The sequence below is a fragment of the Phyllobates terribilis genome, unplaced genomic scaffold (assembly GCF_046119375.1).
Source record: "Phyllobates terribilis strain yellow unplaced genomic scaffold, ASM4611937v1 Scaffold_1__5_contigs__length_1240528914, whole genome shotgun sequence".
Lineage (NCBI taxonomy): Eukaryota > Metazoa > Chordata > Amphibia > Anura > Dendrobatidae > Phyllobates > Phyllobates terribilis.
In genome coordinates, this window is record NW_027362761.1 from 393051253 (window position 1) to 393069250 (window position 17998).

Genomic DNA, 17998 nt, shown 5'->3' on the forward strand with positions numbered 1-17998 from the left:
TGAACCGGTACCGCAGCACTTGCAGGACCCTGGGGGTCCTGAGCGCTCCGGGACCACCCACCGTTTTTAAACGTCGGCGCTGCACAGAGCCCAGGCAGCGCCGACGTTATATACAGTGGGGCGTCGCGAAGCGGTTAAACAAAGCCAGCTTACAGACAGCCACAGCAGGTGCACGGAACTCCGTCCTGTTTAGATGTAATCAGCAATGAAAACCTTAAGCCCCCGTCTCACATAGCGAGATCGCTAGCGAGATCGCTGCTGTGTCACGGTTTTGGTGACGCAACAGCGACCTCACCAGCGATGTCGCTATGTGTGACACTTTGCAGCGATTAGGCCCCTGTTGTGAGGTCGCTGATCGCTGCAAAGTGTCCTGGACCATTTTTTGGTCGTTGCCCTCCCGCTGGTCAGCATACATCGCTGTGTGTGACCAGCAGGAGCAGCGATCAGGCTGGTAACCATGATAAACATCGAGTTACTAGGGGCACATGCGCACTTAGTAACCCGCTGTTTATCATGGTTATGAGCCTGCTAAAGTGAGCGGTAACCTCCCGCTCACCGTAGCAGAGTGGTAACCATGATAAACAACAGGTTACTAGGTGCGCGTGTGCCCCTAGTAACCCGATGTTTATCATGGTTACCAGCCTGCTCCTGCTTCAGCAGGCTGGTAACCATGAGCAGGACATCGTGGAAAGATTCTTTCCACGATGTCGCTGCTCCCATGATCGTTGGTGAGCTTGCCTGTTTGACAGCTCACCAGCGACCTCATAGCGACGCAGCAAAGATCCCTGACAGGTCGTATCGTTGTCAGGATCGTTGCAGCGTCGCCAAGTGTGACGGGGGCCTTTACAGCTGTACCTCCTCTGCCTGAGTGCAGTTCAGGAGCAGTTACATATTTTAATAAGAACCGAATAAATCTTGGATTTTATTGAAGGAGCTATAACATTCATAATTTTTCATCAGCGTTTGTAGACAGAATAGAATCTACTGCAATCTTATTTCCGACTTGAAAGAGGGATACTCCCAAAAAGAATCTCAAATAGAGTCTACGGATGCATGTTTTGAATTCTGTGGCTTCATTGGGGCACATCCAAAACCTGTTTTTTTTTTTTTTTGTTTTGTTTTTTTCAGGGTTCGGAACAACGGACAGAGTCAAGAACCATGAGGAAATGTAATGTGAAGCTGGCGTTAGTAAGTAGCAAAGAAATAAATTACAGCCCTTCTTTACTCCTCATAATAGAGGTACTCTCTCTTTAGGGGAATACTGGGAAATGTAGTTGTGTGCATTGGCAATCTTGCCCACAAACCTGCAGAGTTGGGCAAGAATACTATCAATAACTAGGTGGCGCCATCTGGGGTGGATTCAGACACATTTGGGTACTTCCCTGTACATTCTATAAGCTGGAAATCCCCTTTAATATATTATTTCACATTTGTCTGCATAGTTACAACAGTCTTTAAACTTCATAAAAAAAGTGAAGGCAATGACGCAAAGAGCAAGAAAAACAATGTTTAAATTGTGAAATTCAACATTTTTAAACAATCAATGAAGAAAATAAAGGCTCTAGGATGTGAATTTACAACACGTTAAAAGGTATTGAGAGTCCATCTAAAAATCCATCTCCAACAAAGTCCTACACACTTGTGTCCATATATGTTGAATAACACAGGGTGAAGGATCTTTCTGGGAAGTTTCTTTTAAGGAAACATGGCTCACCTATGAGGGATCTTTCATCAAATGAAAATTCTAATGGGGGTGACTTCCTTCCAGGCAACGGTTTGTCAGCTAAAAATGATCATTGGTTATATTACATCCAGTGCATGTTCATTTTGATGGAAATAAAGAAAATTACCTACACTTTGAATACCTCACCGTTCTATTGCCATTATCCCAGTGGTCCTCACCAGAACTATAAGCAACAGAGTCCCCAGCACTGACTGACAGCCGGCCACAATGCACAGCCAGTGTCAGTAAGGGCGAGGGTGCGGTTACAGAGAGAGCTCTGTATACCCAGAGCAGTGACTGAAGCCGTGCCGGCGCCACACCCGGAACGCTGCCGAGGGGAGTAAAGTTAATTGTTTTCCCCGCAGTGTTCGGCAGGTTAATATCGCTATTAACCTGCAGATTTACCCCAGGTTAATAGCGTTTTATCAAGCGATATGCTCTCTTTAAGGATTTCAAAAGATGACATATAGGCCCTGATTCTTTAAGACGGACACTCATACGCCAGTCTTAATGATGGGTGTGCAGGGATAAGATGAGCCTAATTGACAGGCGCATGCCACTTGATGAATTCAGAGCATCTTATCACTGACGTGCACAACCGTCAAAAATGTTAATCAGATCAAGGACAGGCGTAACATTTATGGTGTAAGGGACGACAAAACCTGTGTTGAGCGGACATTGCCATACTGATACTTGTGAAAATTGTGTCAAAACTTGTCACAACTTTGTGTTGCACAAAACTTTTCCTACAAATCTGGCATAAACAGCTTGATGAATCGGAGCCATAATGCTCACTTACTTAATGAGCGTAGACAACAGTTGAGATACAGAGACACGCGTTAAGTGATACGGGATGTCCAAAAGAAGCATGGCCCTCAAGCACGTAGTGGATGTCCAAGAAACTATGTACGTATCTTAGAGCTCGGCAAACAGGGAGCTTGTATAAGTTTGTCACGTGCAGTACAGCAATACATCACAAAAGCAGCATTGTGATGACCAAATCAAGTTAGCTGATATGTGACTTAAAACAAAAAAAAATGTATAAGGCAGATGAACAACAGGAAAAAGTACAAAATCAAAACTGGCCCCCAAAAAACTGAAGTGCATTTAATAAGCAATGTCATCACACGCTTTGCTCTACATTTTTTTCTGGTGTATCCTGCTTACAAAAAAAAACCAATACTAATACACAGCCTCAACGTCTGCTAGGTCCTAGCCTTATTCCAGTTAAAAGGTTTCTAGGTCATGGGAATTGTCAATCTCAATGGCATCCTCATTTTCGGTTTTCATTTCAGCGTTCTCTTCATCTAAGGATGCTAAAGCTTCATTTGTGTCACTAGCAAAGGTTTCTCTTGACGTGTCATCGTGTTCTTGAAAATTAAGACCTTTGATGGCTTCTTTCATCTTCTTCCCAAGTAAGTGACGTCTTCTCTTTTTTGCAGCTTTTTTACTCTCATATTCCTTTTGGTTTTCCACATAAAATATTTCCTTAAAAATAAAACAATACATTTTATCAGTGTCATGCGTTACTTGGCAGTGAATGGAAACATTCTGACTGTTCATATACATGGGGTGAAAACCAGGACAAGTATTAACAATGCAACTCAGCTACAGTTGTATATTGTCTCAACAAGTGGATCATGGTGTACACCAATACCACAACAGTTATTCCCATCTTAGCCTTTCATGACAGACTGACCACAGGAAAATCTGCTGAACAGCCAAGAACGGCTGTGCTATACAGATTGGTTAAAACCCATTCATTTCTATGGTAGTAATTGAAACTGCGCAGTTCAGCACCTCTAGTGGTCAGAGCCTGGCCAAAGTTGTCAGTCTCAGTCAAAATACGCTAAAGGACCTTAAAATAGGTTCATTTACTAGAACCTCACCACATCTTCATTTTAACAGAATTATTTTTATCCTAAACTATAAAAAGTGTGTATAAGTTGTTCCTATTGATGATAAAGCTTACAATGAAGCAGATCTATAAGGGTACGCCCAAGTTTTAAGTCTTGATTAGGTTGCAACGTGAGAGAACAGCTTTTTTTCATGTACAAGAAAAAGGCACCAACTTTTAATCAGTGAGTATCATCTGAGTTTCATCAGTTTTTATCCAGCTTCTCCTACCCAAGTCAGTAAACAGCATCAGGCTATGAGCACACGAAGCAATTTTTATGCGTTTTTGCGGCGTATTTTCAATGCGAAAATGCATTAAAATCGGTTGTAATAGGTCTGCTATTTACTGCAATGCAAATCCACTTGTGCTGTGCACATCATGCGGAAATTTCCACTGCGAATTCGCATTGCGGTAAAAACCACAGCAAGACCAATTCTAGTGCGATTTTGCTGCCACTGACTTGCATTGGATCGCAAAGATCCGCATGACTACATGTAGTCATGCGTGTCCTATGTGATTAATGTGCGGATGGTACCCGGATCTGGAGAAGAGACTCTCCTCCAGACCCAGGTACCATAGAACCTGTAAAAAAAAAGAATTAAAATAAAAAATAACCTTATACTCACCTTCCGATGGCCCCGCTTTGCTCCCAGCGTCGCTGCTGTCTCCGTGGCGGGTACCGGTAATGTAAAAGGACCTTCCGTGACGTCAGCGGTCATGTGACAGGTCACGCGACCACTGACGTCACGGAAGGTCCTTTTACATTACTGGTACCCGCCATGGAGCCAGCAGCAACGCCGTGAGCAGACCGAGGCCGCCGGAAAGGTGAGTATAAGGTTATTTTTTTACGTTCTAATTCTTTTTTTTTTTTTTTTTTACATTATGTTGGTCACATAATATGGCAAAGCAAAATAGTGGTAAAGAGGTTAAACATAACCTTTAATAAATAAATGGGTAAAATAGATACTAAAAAGTCACATGGACCATAAGTCAAATAAGTGCCTGCCAATGGTAGAAAAGTGTAACTACCCAAGACAAATCTATTCTCATTCATAACAGGGATTATATGGCATAGTAACTAAGTACAGCCCACCTGTACACAGAACGAGATAATGGCAGATAGTAATAGAGCGGTTACTAGGAGCATCACCAAACATGAACCGTATAAGACAATCAGTGATTTAACATGAGAGTTCACACTTTACACATAATAATGGAACAATCTCACCATTCACAGTGTCAGTTCACGCTCTTGCTCTAGATAGCTCACTGTTCTGGGGCATCAAAACATCTTCAGCCACCAGCCACGTATGGAACACCAATCCGGTTGCATGGATTTATATTGTGTGACCAACTTTCTCAAGCACTTATCCAAGTGATGCTAAAATCGCTTGGAAAAGTGCTTGACAAAAGCATGTGAAATCGCATGCTAAAAACGCTTGACAAACGCTTATCCCTGGCAGAAAAAAAACGCATGTAAAATACGCATGCGTTTTTTCTGCTAGGGAGATGCAGAAACGCTAAGGAAAAATTCGGAGCATTTCTGCTTAGTCCGAAAAATACAGTAATCAAGAAAAAAAAAAAAAAAAACAACATTATCACTGACCAAAAAAAGAACACAATTATTTTCATGAATTGTGATACAGATCAATTAGTATATTGTATTGAATTATGTGCAATTTGCGTTACAGTGGATGCACCAGAAAACCCTTAGTATTAAAGGTCTAAACCAGTGTTTCCCAAACTCCAGTCCTCATGGCCCCCCACAGGCCATGTTTTCAGGATCTCTTTAGTATTGCACAGGTGATGGAATTACTGTCAAGGCATCAGGAATTCTCTCACCTGTGCAATACTAAGGAGATCCTGAAAACATGACCTGTGGGGTCCATGAGGACTGGAGTTTGGGAAACACTGGTCTAAACTGTTAAGGGAAAAAAAAAAGTCATCAGACCCAAAAGGGAGGAGACTGGAATAAGAAACCTTTAACAGGAGAGATATATCGGATTCCGTTGATGAATAAGCAGCCGTATGATTTAAATTACAGAAATGATATAATGTACAAATATTAAATGCTTTACATATAGTAAGTAGTGTTGAGCATTCCGATACTGAAATATCGGGTATCGACCGATATTCTAAAAGTATCGGAACTCCGATACTGCGAATATCGAATACAGGAATCGGAAGTTCCCATAATGCCTGCGCTCTGCAGTGTCTCTGAAGGATGACAAGCTGGATGGCAGCGCTCCGTTTACTGTACTTGTCATTTAGTGTTAAAGGATTTATTAAAAAAAATAATAGTGTTCTCATGCACCGTCTCAAGCCGGCCGGCAATTCAGCATCGGTACCCGACAATTTAGAATAGAAAAAATAGAGCATCACACATAGATGAGATAGATAGAAACATGTCAGTCACATATATAAGAAGTACAGTGACAGTGTTGATTACTGTACTTGTCATTTAGTGTTAAAATAAAGGATTTATTTAAAAAAAAAATTAGCGTGGGATTCCCCGTAATTTTAGTCTCTAGCGGAGGTTAAGCAGACGGCTGGGGCAGATGTTTGAAGCCTGGGAAGGGGGTAATACCCACGGAGCTTCCCAGGCTACTAATATTAGCCCCCAGCTGAATACCTAGCCTTTACTAGCTATTAAAATGGGGGACCCCCCAAAAAATTACGAGGGGTCCCCCCTATTTTAATAGCTAGCAAAGGCTAGGCAGACAGCTGGGGGCTGATATTAATAGACCAGGAAGGGTGCCATGAATATTGGCCCCCTCCCAGGCTAGAAACACCAGCCGTCAGCCGCCCCAGAAATGACGCATCCATAGGATGTGCCAATTCTGGCACTTAGCCTCGCTCTTCCCACTGCCCTGTAGCGGTGGCAGTGGGGTAATAGGGTTGGGGTTGATGTCAGCTTATATTGCCAGCTGACATCAAGCCCAGGTTAGTAATGGAGAGGCGTCTATAAGACACCCCCATTACTAACCCCATAGTCAAAGTAAAAAAAAACAAAACACAAACACCCAGAATAAAGTCCTTTAATTGAAATAAACACACAATTCTTTATTGCTCAAAATTAAACCATAATTACCATCACGCCCATTCCAGCTGAAGCCAATGTCTTCTGCAATAAAAGTAAAATAATAAAGCAACCTCATCCTTACCTTTCCATGGTTCCCATGACTGCTCCAGCTCTGCTACATTCACATGACAGGCTGGATCGCAGCCGAAAGCTGCCATCCAGCATGCCATGCCGCAGACACTGAGAAGCGCAGGCATGCTTGCGCTCCTTAGTGTCTGGCTGTGACGGCATAAAGATGAGCCGAGGTCATGTCCAATGAACTCAGCTCACCTCATGCACGTCACTGACAGCGTGGGAAAATTCTCCTGCGCTTGCAGTGAGCGTGAGAGAATTCTCCTGCTGAAGCGCTGAGCGCAGGAGAATTCTCCCACGCTGTCAGTGACGTGCATGAGGTGAGCTGAGTTCATTGGACATGAGCTCACCTCATGCACGTCACTGACAGCGTGGGAAAATTATCTCAGCTGAACGCTGCCATCCAGCTTGTCATCCTTCAGAGACACTGCAAAGCGCAAGCATGCCTGCGCTCTGCAGTGTCTATGAAGGATGACATGCTGGATCGCAGCGCTCAGCTGCGATCCAGCCTGTCATCTCAATGCCATCCCAGCATGGGAGAATTCTCCTGCTCAAGCGCTGAGCGCAGGATAATTTTCCCACGCTGTCAGTGACGTGCATGAGGTGAGCCGACTTCATTGGACATGACCTCGGCTCATCTGGATGCCGTCACAGCCAGACACTGCAGAGCGCAAGCCCGAAATTCATGGGGTCATGCCAATATTAGACATGACCACCATGAATTTCTAGTAAAGTATTTAAAAAAACACAACACCCAGAATAAAGTCCTTTAATTGAAATAAACACACAATTTTTTAATGTCCTAAATTAAACCATAATTACCGTTACGCCCATTCCAGCTGAAGCCAATGTCTTCTGCAATAAAAGTAAAATAATAAAGCAACCTCATCCTTACCTTTCCATGGTTCCCACGACGGCTCCAGCTCTGCTACATTCACAGGACAGGCTGGATCGCAGCCGAAAGCTGCCATCCAGCTTGCCATGCCGCAGACACTGAGAAGTGCAGGCATGCTTGCGCTCTGCAGTGTGTGGCTGTGACGGCATCCAGATGAGCCGAGATCATGTCCAATGAACTCAGCTCACCTCATGCACGTCACTGACAGCGTGGGAAAATTCTCCTGCGCTCAGCGCTTCAGCAGGAGAATTCTCCCACGCTGGGATGGCATTGACATGACAGGCTGGATCGCAGCTGAGCGCTGCCATCCAGCATCCTTCATAGACACTGCAGAGCGCAGGCAGGCAGAATTCTCCTGCTCAAGCGCTGAGCGCAGGAGAATTTTCCCACGCCGTCAGTGACGTGCATGAGGTGAGCTGAGGTTCATTGGACATGACCTCGGCTCATCTTTATACCGTCACAGCCAGACACTAAGGAGCGCAAGCATGCCTGCGCTTCTCAGTGTCTGCGGCATGGCAAGCTGGATGGCAGCCTTCGGCTGCGATCCAGCCTGCCATGTGAATGTAGCAGAGCAAGAGCCGTCGTGGGAACCATGGAAAGGTAAGGATGATGTTGGTTTATTATTTTACTTTTATTGCAGAAGACATTGGCTTCAGCTGGAATGGGCGTGATGGTAGTTATGGTTTAATTTAGAACAATAAAGAATTGTGTGTTTATTTCAATTAAAGGACTTTATTCTGGGTGTTGTGTTTTGTTTTTTTTTACTTTGACTATGGGGTTAGTAATGGGGGTGTCTTATAGACGTCTCTCCATTACTAACCTGGGCTTGATGTCAGCTGGCATTATAAGCTGACATCAACCCCAGCCCTATTACCCCACTGCCACCGCTAAAGGGCAGTGGGAAGAGCGAGGCTAAGTGCCAGAATTGGCGCATCCTGTGGATGCGCCATTTCTGGGGCGGCTGACGGCTGGTGTTTCTAGCCTGGGAGGGGGCCAATATTCATGGCACCCTTCCTGGGCTATTAATATCAGCCCCCAGCTGTCTGCCTAGCCTTTGCTAGCTATTAAAATAGGGGGGACCCCACGTCATTTTTTTGGGGGTCCCCCATTTTAATAGCTAGTAAAGGCTAGGTATTCAGCTGGGGGCTGATATTAGTAGCCTGGCAAGCTCCGTGGGTATTACCCCCTTACCAGGCTTCAAACATCTGCCCCAGCCGTCTGCTTAACCTCCGCTAGAGACTAAAATTACGAGGAACCCCACGCCAATTTTTTTTTTTAATAAATCCTTTATTTTAACACTAAATGACAAGTACAGTAATCAACACTATCACTGCACTTCTTATATATGTGACTGACATGTTTCTATGTATCTAATCTATGTGTGATGCTCTATTCTTTGTTCTAAATTGTCGGGTACCGGTGTATGCCACTGCTGAATTGCCGGCTTTTCATGTAATACATTCTACATTATTCTTAGTTGTTTTCCTTCATGTAGAATTAACCTACAAGGAAAGAAAGGGTTTATTTTCATTCCGATATTTGTGTCCCATTGACTTGCATTGGCGATATCCCGATATTGGAAGGTATCGCTCAACACTAATAGTAAGGCTATGTGCCCACGTTGCAGAAATGAAGCAGAAAATTTCTGCTTCATTTCTGCAAGTCATCTCCCGGAAAAACGCATGCGGAATTCCGAAAGCGTTTATCGCACGTTTTTCTCGCGTTTTCCACATGCGGAATTGCCTTGCGTTTTTTATGCATTGGACAAAGGCAATTCCGCTTGCGGAAACGCAAAATTAATTGACATGCTGCGGATTTTTGAACGCAGCATAAACGCTGCGGAAAAATCCGCAGCATGTGCATAGAACTTGCGGAATCCCATTGGGGACCATGGGGTGCGGATTACCAAGCGTTTTACAAGCGTTTCCGCTGCGGAAATTCCGCATCAAAAATGCTTGTAATCTGCAACGTGGGCACGCAGCCTAAGACTATATCTTATAAATCTTTTTAGGAGTATATTCATATGGTTTCACGATTACTCCAAAAAGTTTATAAATATGGCATCGCTGAAAAAGTAATTTTGTCCTGCACAAATCAAGCCCTGAAATGGCTCTCCACAGGAAAAAAAACAAAAAACTTATAGGTCTTAGAATTTGACTGTGCAGAAACAAACAAAAAAAAAAAATGTTTTTTTTTAGTGTGCAGAAGTAGAAAAATAAAAGTAAACCCTATATAAATCTAGCATCAATGTAACTGATGACCCGAAGAACAGTGGCCTCATCACTTATTGTATGCTGAACACCAGAACAAAGTGCATTAAAACAATTGTTGACTTGCTGGTTTTTGTTCATTCTGCCTCCTCAAAAATTCTGAATACAAAGTCATCCAAAAATTCTAAACTTCAAATTAGTTCCCATACAAATTTCAACTGATCCCATAAAAAGCCAAGCCCTCACTCAGCTCCATCAGTAGGAAAATAAAAACACTACAACTCTCAAAATTAAAGGAGTGGTCTGAAACAAATATCAATTTTCATCCTAAATGTCTATTTTAATAATAGTTTTTCTAATATGGTTTAACTAAAAAGTCTCTACCCTTCCTTCTCTAATCAAACTAATTTATTTTATTTTTCGCCTAGTTCCATTTTGATGACAATTAGTTTGAGAATCCCCAATTCACGCTGGGATACTCAAACAATACAATGACAGTGCACGCCTTCGCCGGCTCCAATTAGAAAAGAAGAGGCGGCAACAGAACATACTGTTAGAGCGCACTGTAAAGAGAGAATTAGAAGAGCAAAGACTAGCCCCACCACCAAAACAAATGTCCCTTTTATGGGAGGGGCTGGTCTCTGCACACCGAGTTCTCTCCTTACAATGAGTAAAATTGTAAAGTGAAGCGGAATATGTTGGCGCTATAAAAATAATTATAATAAGCACTGACTGTGCACTCTGTTGCCAGCTCATCACTTCTAATAAGAAAAGGCGAGGAAGCACACTGTCACAGTGCACAGAGAACAATATTGTAAGCATACATCGGAATTGACTACCGATGCATGGTCAGTACAACACTGACTAACCCAGCTCCTGAAATGGATGTCACTGATGACGCTTCGTTTCAGGGTGGGGACAGAGGCTGCGGCAGTGAAAAACAGTGAAAATCATGACCAGTTGATAACTTCTGAACTCCACCATGTAAAATAGATTTTGAAGAATAATATTGTCATTTTTACCGTACAATGAATGCCGTAACAACTAAACTCATAACCTAATGTTATGAGTTTCAACTCAACTGGAATTTTTATTTCTATTTTTCAGTACATTATGATGGGGAAAAGCAATAACTGTAATTATTAATTGTATGGCTTCCACCACTATTCTATTCATCACACTTACCTTCACTTGATCAGACGTAATACTTGGCGTGCTCTTCAGGAGATTTAAATAAACACCGCCGGGAGTCCTCCTCCTGGTTCCATTCTGCAAGTCAAACAATTGCATTTAGAAGGAAATGTCGATACACAAGTTGGCGCGCTGTTTGTTCATGCAGCTGATATGGAAATCTGTATCAGAAAGATGTGAAAAATGACATGCTGTTTTCCTGCACCAAGTGGTCACTTACTAGTGATCCACCTCTTTGGTGAAAGAAAGATTAACAGTTATGGTGAAAGTTAGGACTAGTATTTTTCTTCAACTAAGTAAAAGATTACATTCAAAAAGTAACTTTGCTTTTTGTTGAGGTGAATACAAGTTCCAATCCTACTGTCACTAACTGCGAGTGCCACTTGTTTACCTCTTGTACATAAATGGACCTTCAGAATTAAGGCCCCGTCACACTTAGCGAAGCTGCAACGATCCCGACAACGATATGACCTGTCAGGGATCGTTGCTGCATCGCTATGTGGTCGCTGGTGAGCTGTCAAACAGGCAGGCTCACCAACGATCAGGGGAGCAGCGACATCGTGGAAAGAATCTTTCCACGATGTCCTGCTCCTGGTTACCAGCCTGCTGAATCAGGAGCAGGCTGGTAACTATGGTAAACATCAGGTTACTAGGGGCACACGCGCTCCTGGTAACCCGTTGTTTTCATGGTTACCACTCTGCTATGGTGAGCGGGAGGTTACCGCTCACTTTAGCAGGCTCGTAACCATGATAAACAACGGGTTACTAGGAGCGCGTGTGCCCCTAGTAACCCGATGTTTACCATAGTTACCAGCCTGATCGCTGCTCCTGCTGGTCACACACAGCGATGTGTGCTGACCAGCGGGAGAGCAACGACCAAAAAATGGTCCAGGACACTTTGCAGCAATCAGCGACCTCACAGCAGGGGCCTAATCGCTGCAAAGTGTCACACATAGCGACATCGCTGGTGAGGTCGCTGTTGCGTCACGAAAACCGTGACAGCAGCGATCTTGCTATGTGAGACGGGGGCTTTACTTACACAGGGCCGCCCTTCAATGTTTATTATGTCTATTCAGGGGGATGTGGAGCTCTCACTGCTATAAAGATGTACTAGGAAATTATCATAGAATTTTGGAACCAAGAACATGATGAGTGTAGTTGGAGAGTATCTAAACCTTCCAAGGCTACAGTTTGAACATATTTATGATGAAACTATGCAGAAAAATCAAACATACCGATGGGTATTACAACAGTACTAGTAGAGGAAAGCTCAGACTGTGAAGGGATATGTTATGTCCTAAATTTAGGCTAGAAATGGGTATGTAACCAGTAACAGATCCAACAATGCTCGTTGGTATACTAAGAAATGTGAAATTCATTTTGCCATCTTCCTACAATAAATGGAAATACATTTAAACGGGGTTGTCCACTACTTTATAGGATCCCCCAATGTATTTCCCAAGGGCCCATAAGTGTTTCTCTAAATACCTTGTGGTGCCTTTTCTGCCTGTGAGTGGCGCTATCACTGGCCGCTCACAGGCATCACGTGACCCCCGGCTGCAGCTGGCTCCCACATCCGTTGATGTTACGTCAAGTTCCTGGTGCAGCAGGGGGTACTCACTTCTGCGTTCCACGGTGGATGCTGGGCTGTGGGCAGGGTTACCCAGCACGTCACACGCGGCATCCACCGCACGCTCTCCCTCTCCTCATTCACTGGGAAAGAGAGCGGTGAAATGCTAGGTGTGACGCACGGGGTAACCCCACCCACAGCCCAGCATCCACCGCAGGGAGCTAGTCACTGATGTCACGTCAAGTGAGGCGTGACATCAGTGACGGGTCACGTGATGCCTCTGAGCGCCCAGGTGGATACATTGGGGGGGGGTTATATGAAGTAGTGGACAACTTCTTTAAATATTACACTTAAAGGCCCCGAGAACATTAAGATATTAGCTGAAATTAAAATACTTACCATGACAAAAAGTCCACCATTTTGTTCCACATCTGCCGTTTCCATAAGTAGCTCTATCGCCTTCTTTGTGCCTATAGTTTTTACAACTCGCTCGATCAGGTCTTTCTTGGGTTCTTGGAGTCTACACAAGATAAAGAAACACAATATATCAAAAAGGTCCTATTTAGCCCCATAAAAAATATAGGATGGCTAGGTGTCAAACTTCTGTTTGCCTAGACATCTAAAAAATCTTCAAAAGTTGCCCCAACTTTTAGAAATGAATTTAACCTTCCCCTTATACTGGATTTTATCACATGGCTGTGATATAACTCACCAAAAAAAGCGTTCCGCCGAAACCCATAAAAGTTTACAATAAAAAGTCTATAATCTAATAGAGCAGCGAGCAAGACAACACAAAGGTCTCCACACAATGGTCGGTTTACAGCGGACTGCTTACTTGGAAAATCGCTCAAAGTGGAGACAGGAAATGGAAGTAGCTACAAAGTCCACTTCCAAATCAGAAAGTGTGGAAAGACGTGACTGCATGCTGGGTATTAGAGCTCGGAAAGCATGGTGGCCCAGTGGTTAACACTGTTTTGTAGCTCTGAAATCATGGGTTCAAATCCCACCAAGGACAACATCTTCAAGGAGTTTGTATCGTCTCCCTGTGTTTGTGTGGGTTTCCTCCAGGTTCTCCGGTTTCCTCCCACACTCCAAAGAATTACTGATAGGGAACCTAGATTGTGAGCCCCAATGGGGACAGTGATGATACTGTCTGTAAAGCGCTGTGGAATTAAAGGCGCTATAAACAAAATAGTAAGCATAATAAATAATAACTACAAATTCCACACTTGGTGAGTGATAGTATTCTAGATAATAGGGCGTGTCAATAATATTCACTGGTTAAGTACTCGTTCTTCTTAAAAAGATGGCCGAGTATGGAATCTTACAGGCAATGCTCCATGGGAGAAACTATGTAAATGAGCACTTTTGCATTACAAAAGAGACCATCTTGCAGAGTAACCACCTAGGAGAGGTATGTATCTCTATAAGTCAAAGTCTGTCCATTTAAGGAGCCTTCTAACATCACCAGGGATAAATGCTAAGCCAGATTACCTCTGTGAAGCTGTGTACTGCCAAATGTAACAGAAGCAGTGTTAGGTCGTGTGTACATACAGAAACAGCCCAACATCTACAGCACAATCTGCACGTGTTCTGCGAGTGCTCTGCCCCCCGCAGAGCAGCGGGCAACCCTGCGAGTGCTCTGCCCCCCGCAGAGCAGCGGGCAACCCTGTGAGTGCTCTGCCCCCCGCAGAGCAGCGGGCAACCCTGTGAGTGCTCTGCCCCCCCGCAGAGCAGCGGGCAACGCTGTGAGTGCTCTGCCCCCCGCAGAGCAGCGGGCAACGCTGTGAGTGCTCTGCCCCCCGCAGAGCAGCGGGCAACGCTGTGAGTGCTCTGCCCCCCGCAGAGCAGCGGGCAACGCTGTGAGTGCTCTGCCCCCCGCAGAGCAGCGGGCAATGCTGTGAGTGCTCTGCCCTCTGCAAAGCAATGGGTACCTTTTTGTTGCAAATCTGGAATGAATCCACAACAGAATATAACATACTACCTACCCTACATTCACATGCATCATCTTTCATTCTGGATTTTAAATATGAAATCTGTACCTCTCCAACCTCCAAAGGAAAAAAAAGGAAATCAACCATGTGTGCACACCGCTTTAAAATCTCTTGACCCAAGGTGAAGACAAACTCTGACACAATGCATGGCTAGTAATAATGAGCGCAAGTGCTCATTAATTGAGTTTGCCTAGGGTGCTCAGGTATGCACAGAGTTTCGCAGGTGATAGTGACATGTTTGAGTGCCCGCATGTTTCACAGCTGTTAGACAGCCACAAAACATCCGGGAACATGATGATATCACTTGATCACCCGCGATACTCGGTGCATACTCGAGCTTCTAGACAAACTGGAGTAACGAGCACTTGCGCTCATCTCTAATGACTAGCTTTAGATCACTCACTTTTGTCACAGTTTATATAACTGTCTCACATTTGTAGACTACACAAAATGTGCACAACCTGGATTTCCCAGTTTTGCAGACATATTCATAAAGGATTTAGGATAAACTACATTTTAATGAAATCTTGAGAACTGACCTGTATGCGATTTCATCGGCAACCTTGTCTTGTGGGTCTGTCTCGGTTATCTCATATCGGCCCTTGTAATCCATTTCTAACTTTTCACCTAATCTCTCCTTCACAGGTCGCTTCCTCTTTAAGTGCCCATTTTCTTCCTTTGCTACGTGCTCCCTATCCTCATTCATATACTCTTCCAATTCTTTGTCCAAGTTCAACTTTTCCTCTTCATTTGACTTAGCCATAATCTTTTTGGCGAGGACATAGTTATAAGTCTCTGATTGCCTGCTCATATCTATTAAGCCATCCATGTCCATGATCCCAAGTTCATTTGCTACAGCCTCTTGGGTTTGTTCTTGCAGCACTGCCCCCCAGATGTTGTTCTTTGGCTGCTTGTTTTGACCAGGAAACATAAACTGCGTCGGTCTGGGGACAATACGAGGAGGGTTGGAAGTCTTCTGGCGCTTACGTTTCCATGGAGAACCATCATCCTCATCGGAGTCACTCGCACTATCATCACTAGAATCAACGTTTTTGATATTCCTATAAGGGATATTGGTTGGAAGTGACGTGTTACTCCTGTAGCCTTTATCATTGCTGCCAACGTTGAATTTCTGTGAAAATAGAAAAAATAATTATCAAACTATAAAAAATTCTGACATTATATAATAAACACTACATGGTCCGTTACATACTAGAAATATAGCAAATATCGACCACACAATCATATCGTGATTTTCACCGCAGTTTTGCAAACCATGGTGTCTGTGCTGCAATTCTCCAAAAACCACAACATAAAAGTGATAACATTGATGGACAAGGTGCGTCACTTCCCCTTTGGATTATAATGTGTCATGAATGAGGTACAGTATGCACAGCAACACTTCTTTCATCATATAGCTCAAAATTTGAGTTAAATACCTTATCAAAAAGCCTACTCTCCCCTGATTTTGCCACACTTTTCCATTTTGTACCGTGTTGCTCAATTGCAGAGATATTTGCAATCATTGCTTCTAGAGCACAGTATGTGAAATCTCTGCGTGCAAACCAACTAGGCATTTCTTTGGGATCACTCGCTTTTCATCCATCCCTCCCAGACACTGCCAATCACAGTATTTAAGTATTTATTATTTTTCTTAAACTTTACTTATCCAGATATTTTAGACAGAAATCTAAGTTTTACCAAATGTCCCTTTTCTTACTCCAGTCACCCCCCGCCTCCTCCCTGAAGTGCGGTTTTTGGAGATTTCATTTTGTTGCATTTTTTCCAACTTCTTAAAAGAATTTTCTACGTTTGGTGGCAAAAAGTAGTGAAAACCGGTTAAAGAAAAAATAATAATTATGTAAGTTTGCACCATGACCACATGAGCCATTTTGACAAATTCGGCACAAAAACCATCAGAGATCCCACAAGACAAAAAAAAATATGAGTGAATTATATTGCAAATGATGAATCGTACCCATTGTGCCAGTTATACAACAGATGAGACACATATACTACCCCCTATCAATTAGTTTTGTCATGCCAGGAGGGCGAGAACAACAGCAAACCCCGCAACTAATTGATGGGGTCCTCAGAGTGACATTGTGATCCGATATATGGTGGACACGGCGTGATGGCTAACACATACAAGCTCTGGCTCTCAGGCTGTTGGGAAACTACTCTCATCATGTGTTGGGAGACTGAGGGCATGGGCACCCACTGGGGAACAGTCACCGAGTGGAAATGACTGATATTTCTCATGATGGGTCTGGTCTGGGGTTTCCCATATTAAGCTGCTATGAAGAGCAACACTATCTGGGAAGAAGCCCAGAGTATACAGCTCGCTCCCACACAGTGTACAGCTGTATAATTCTGTATACTTATATAGTGTCCACGCACCTGATATACACACACACACTGCACTACCACAGGCAGAGCAGTGACTGCCCATAGCAACCAGATCTGTCGTCTCATTGGACGAAATCAGACTTCAAGATGAAATAAGTGATGTGATTGGTCGCCTTGGGCCGCTCCAGTCCTCACCATTAAGCCGTGTGAGCAGATCCCAATGCCGTGCACTGCTGCACTACAGGTCCCAGCACGGCCCCGCCGCAGAGGACAGCGCTGCGCACATACACGCAGCTCGCCGGGTATCACCTCAAGGCTCCGGGACTTACCAGCCCTGCAGCCTTCTCTGCCGGTTTGAACACCTTCATGTCGGTGTCAGAGCCGCTGAGTTCTCCGTCTTCCAGTCCTTCATCCTCCATCATTCCCCTGGTGCTCTCCTGCGCCATGACACTCGGCTGAGGCGGAATGACGCCACACACTGCAGCGAGGCGGGGAACGCGTCACTTCCGAAACAGAAAAAGGCGGGAAATCCGCCATAGACTAGAGGAGCAGGGAGCCGCCATGGCTTTAGAGTCGCGTTGCTCATGTGAGGCTCCTTCCACTGTAGACGGCTCGTCACCAGTGAGGTGACCGGAGCTGCTGGAGGGGGGTCCTCACAGGAACACCTCCAATGTAGACAGGACCAGAATGGAGGGAAGCACAGAAGCTCCTCAGACTCCAGCCTGGCCGCCTCCTTACAGAAGGGCTGGAGAGGAGTCCGAGCAGTGAGGGGCAATGAGGCGCAGGGATCCTGATGGGACATGAGGCTTTTCTTGATTAGGAGTTCTATATAATGTGCTTGGGTAATCTGACCTGGTGTTGTAAGGGTTTTTTTTTCCTGTGATGTTTTTTTTTTTACATTTTTGTCCTTTTCTGTGAGCTGTTTTTTAATTTTAGTGTAGGGACTTGCAAGTATGGGGACCTGTGACGCGGGTTGCTAGCTTGTGTATTTTGTCCAAAATATCGACCAATACCT

The 17998-nt window shown here is 44.2% G+C and overlaps 1 protein-coding gene across 1 annotated transcript; it reads right to left on the reverse strand.

The window, feature by feature from the left end:
• Window positions 1-892: 892 nt before the first annotated feature.
• Window positions 893-17488, reverse strand: PHAX (phosphorylated adaptor for RNA export). The gene is made up of 5 exons (XM_073676687.1): window positions 17313-17488; window positions 15174-15766; window positions 13040-13160; window positions 11065-11148; window positions 893-3211 (listed from the first exon to the last, which is right to left on the reverse strand). Exons 1-5 carry the CDS (start codon window positions 17427-17429, stop codon window positions 2951-2953), a joined length of 1176 nt encoding a protein of 391 aa, XP_073532788.1. The 5' UTR covers window positions 17430-17488; the 3' UTR covers window positions 893-2950.
• Window positions 17489-17998: the final 510 nt, after the last annotated feature.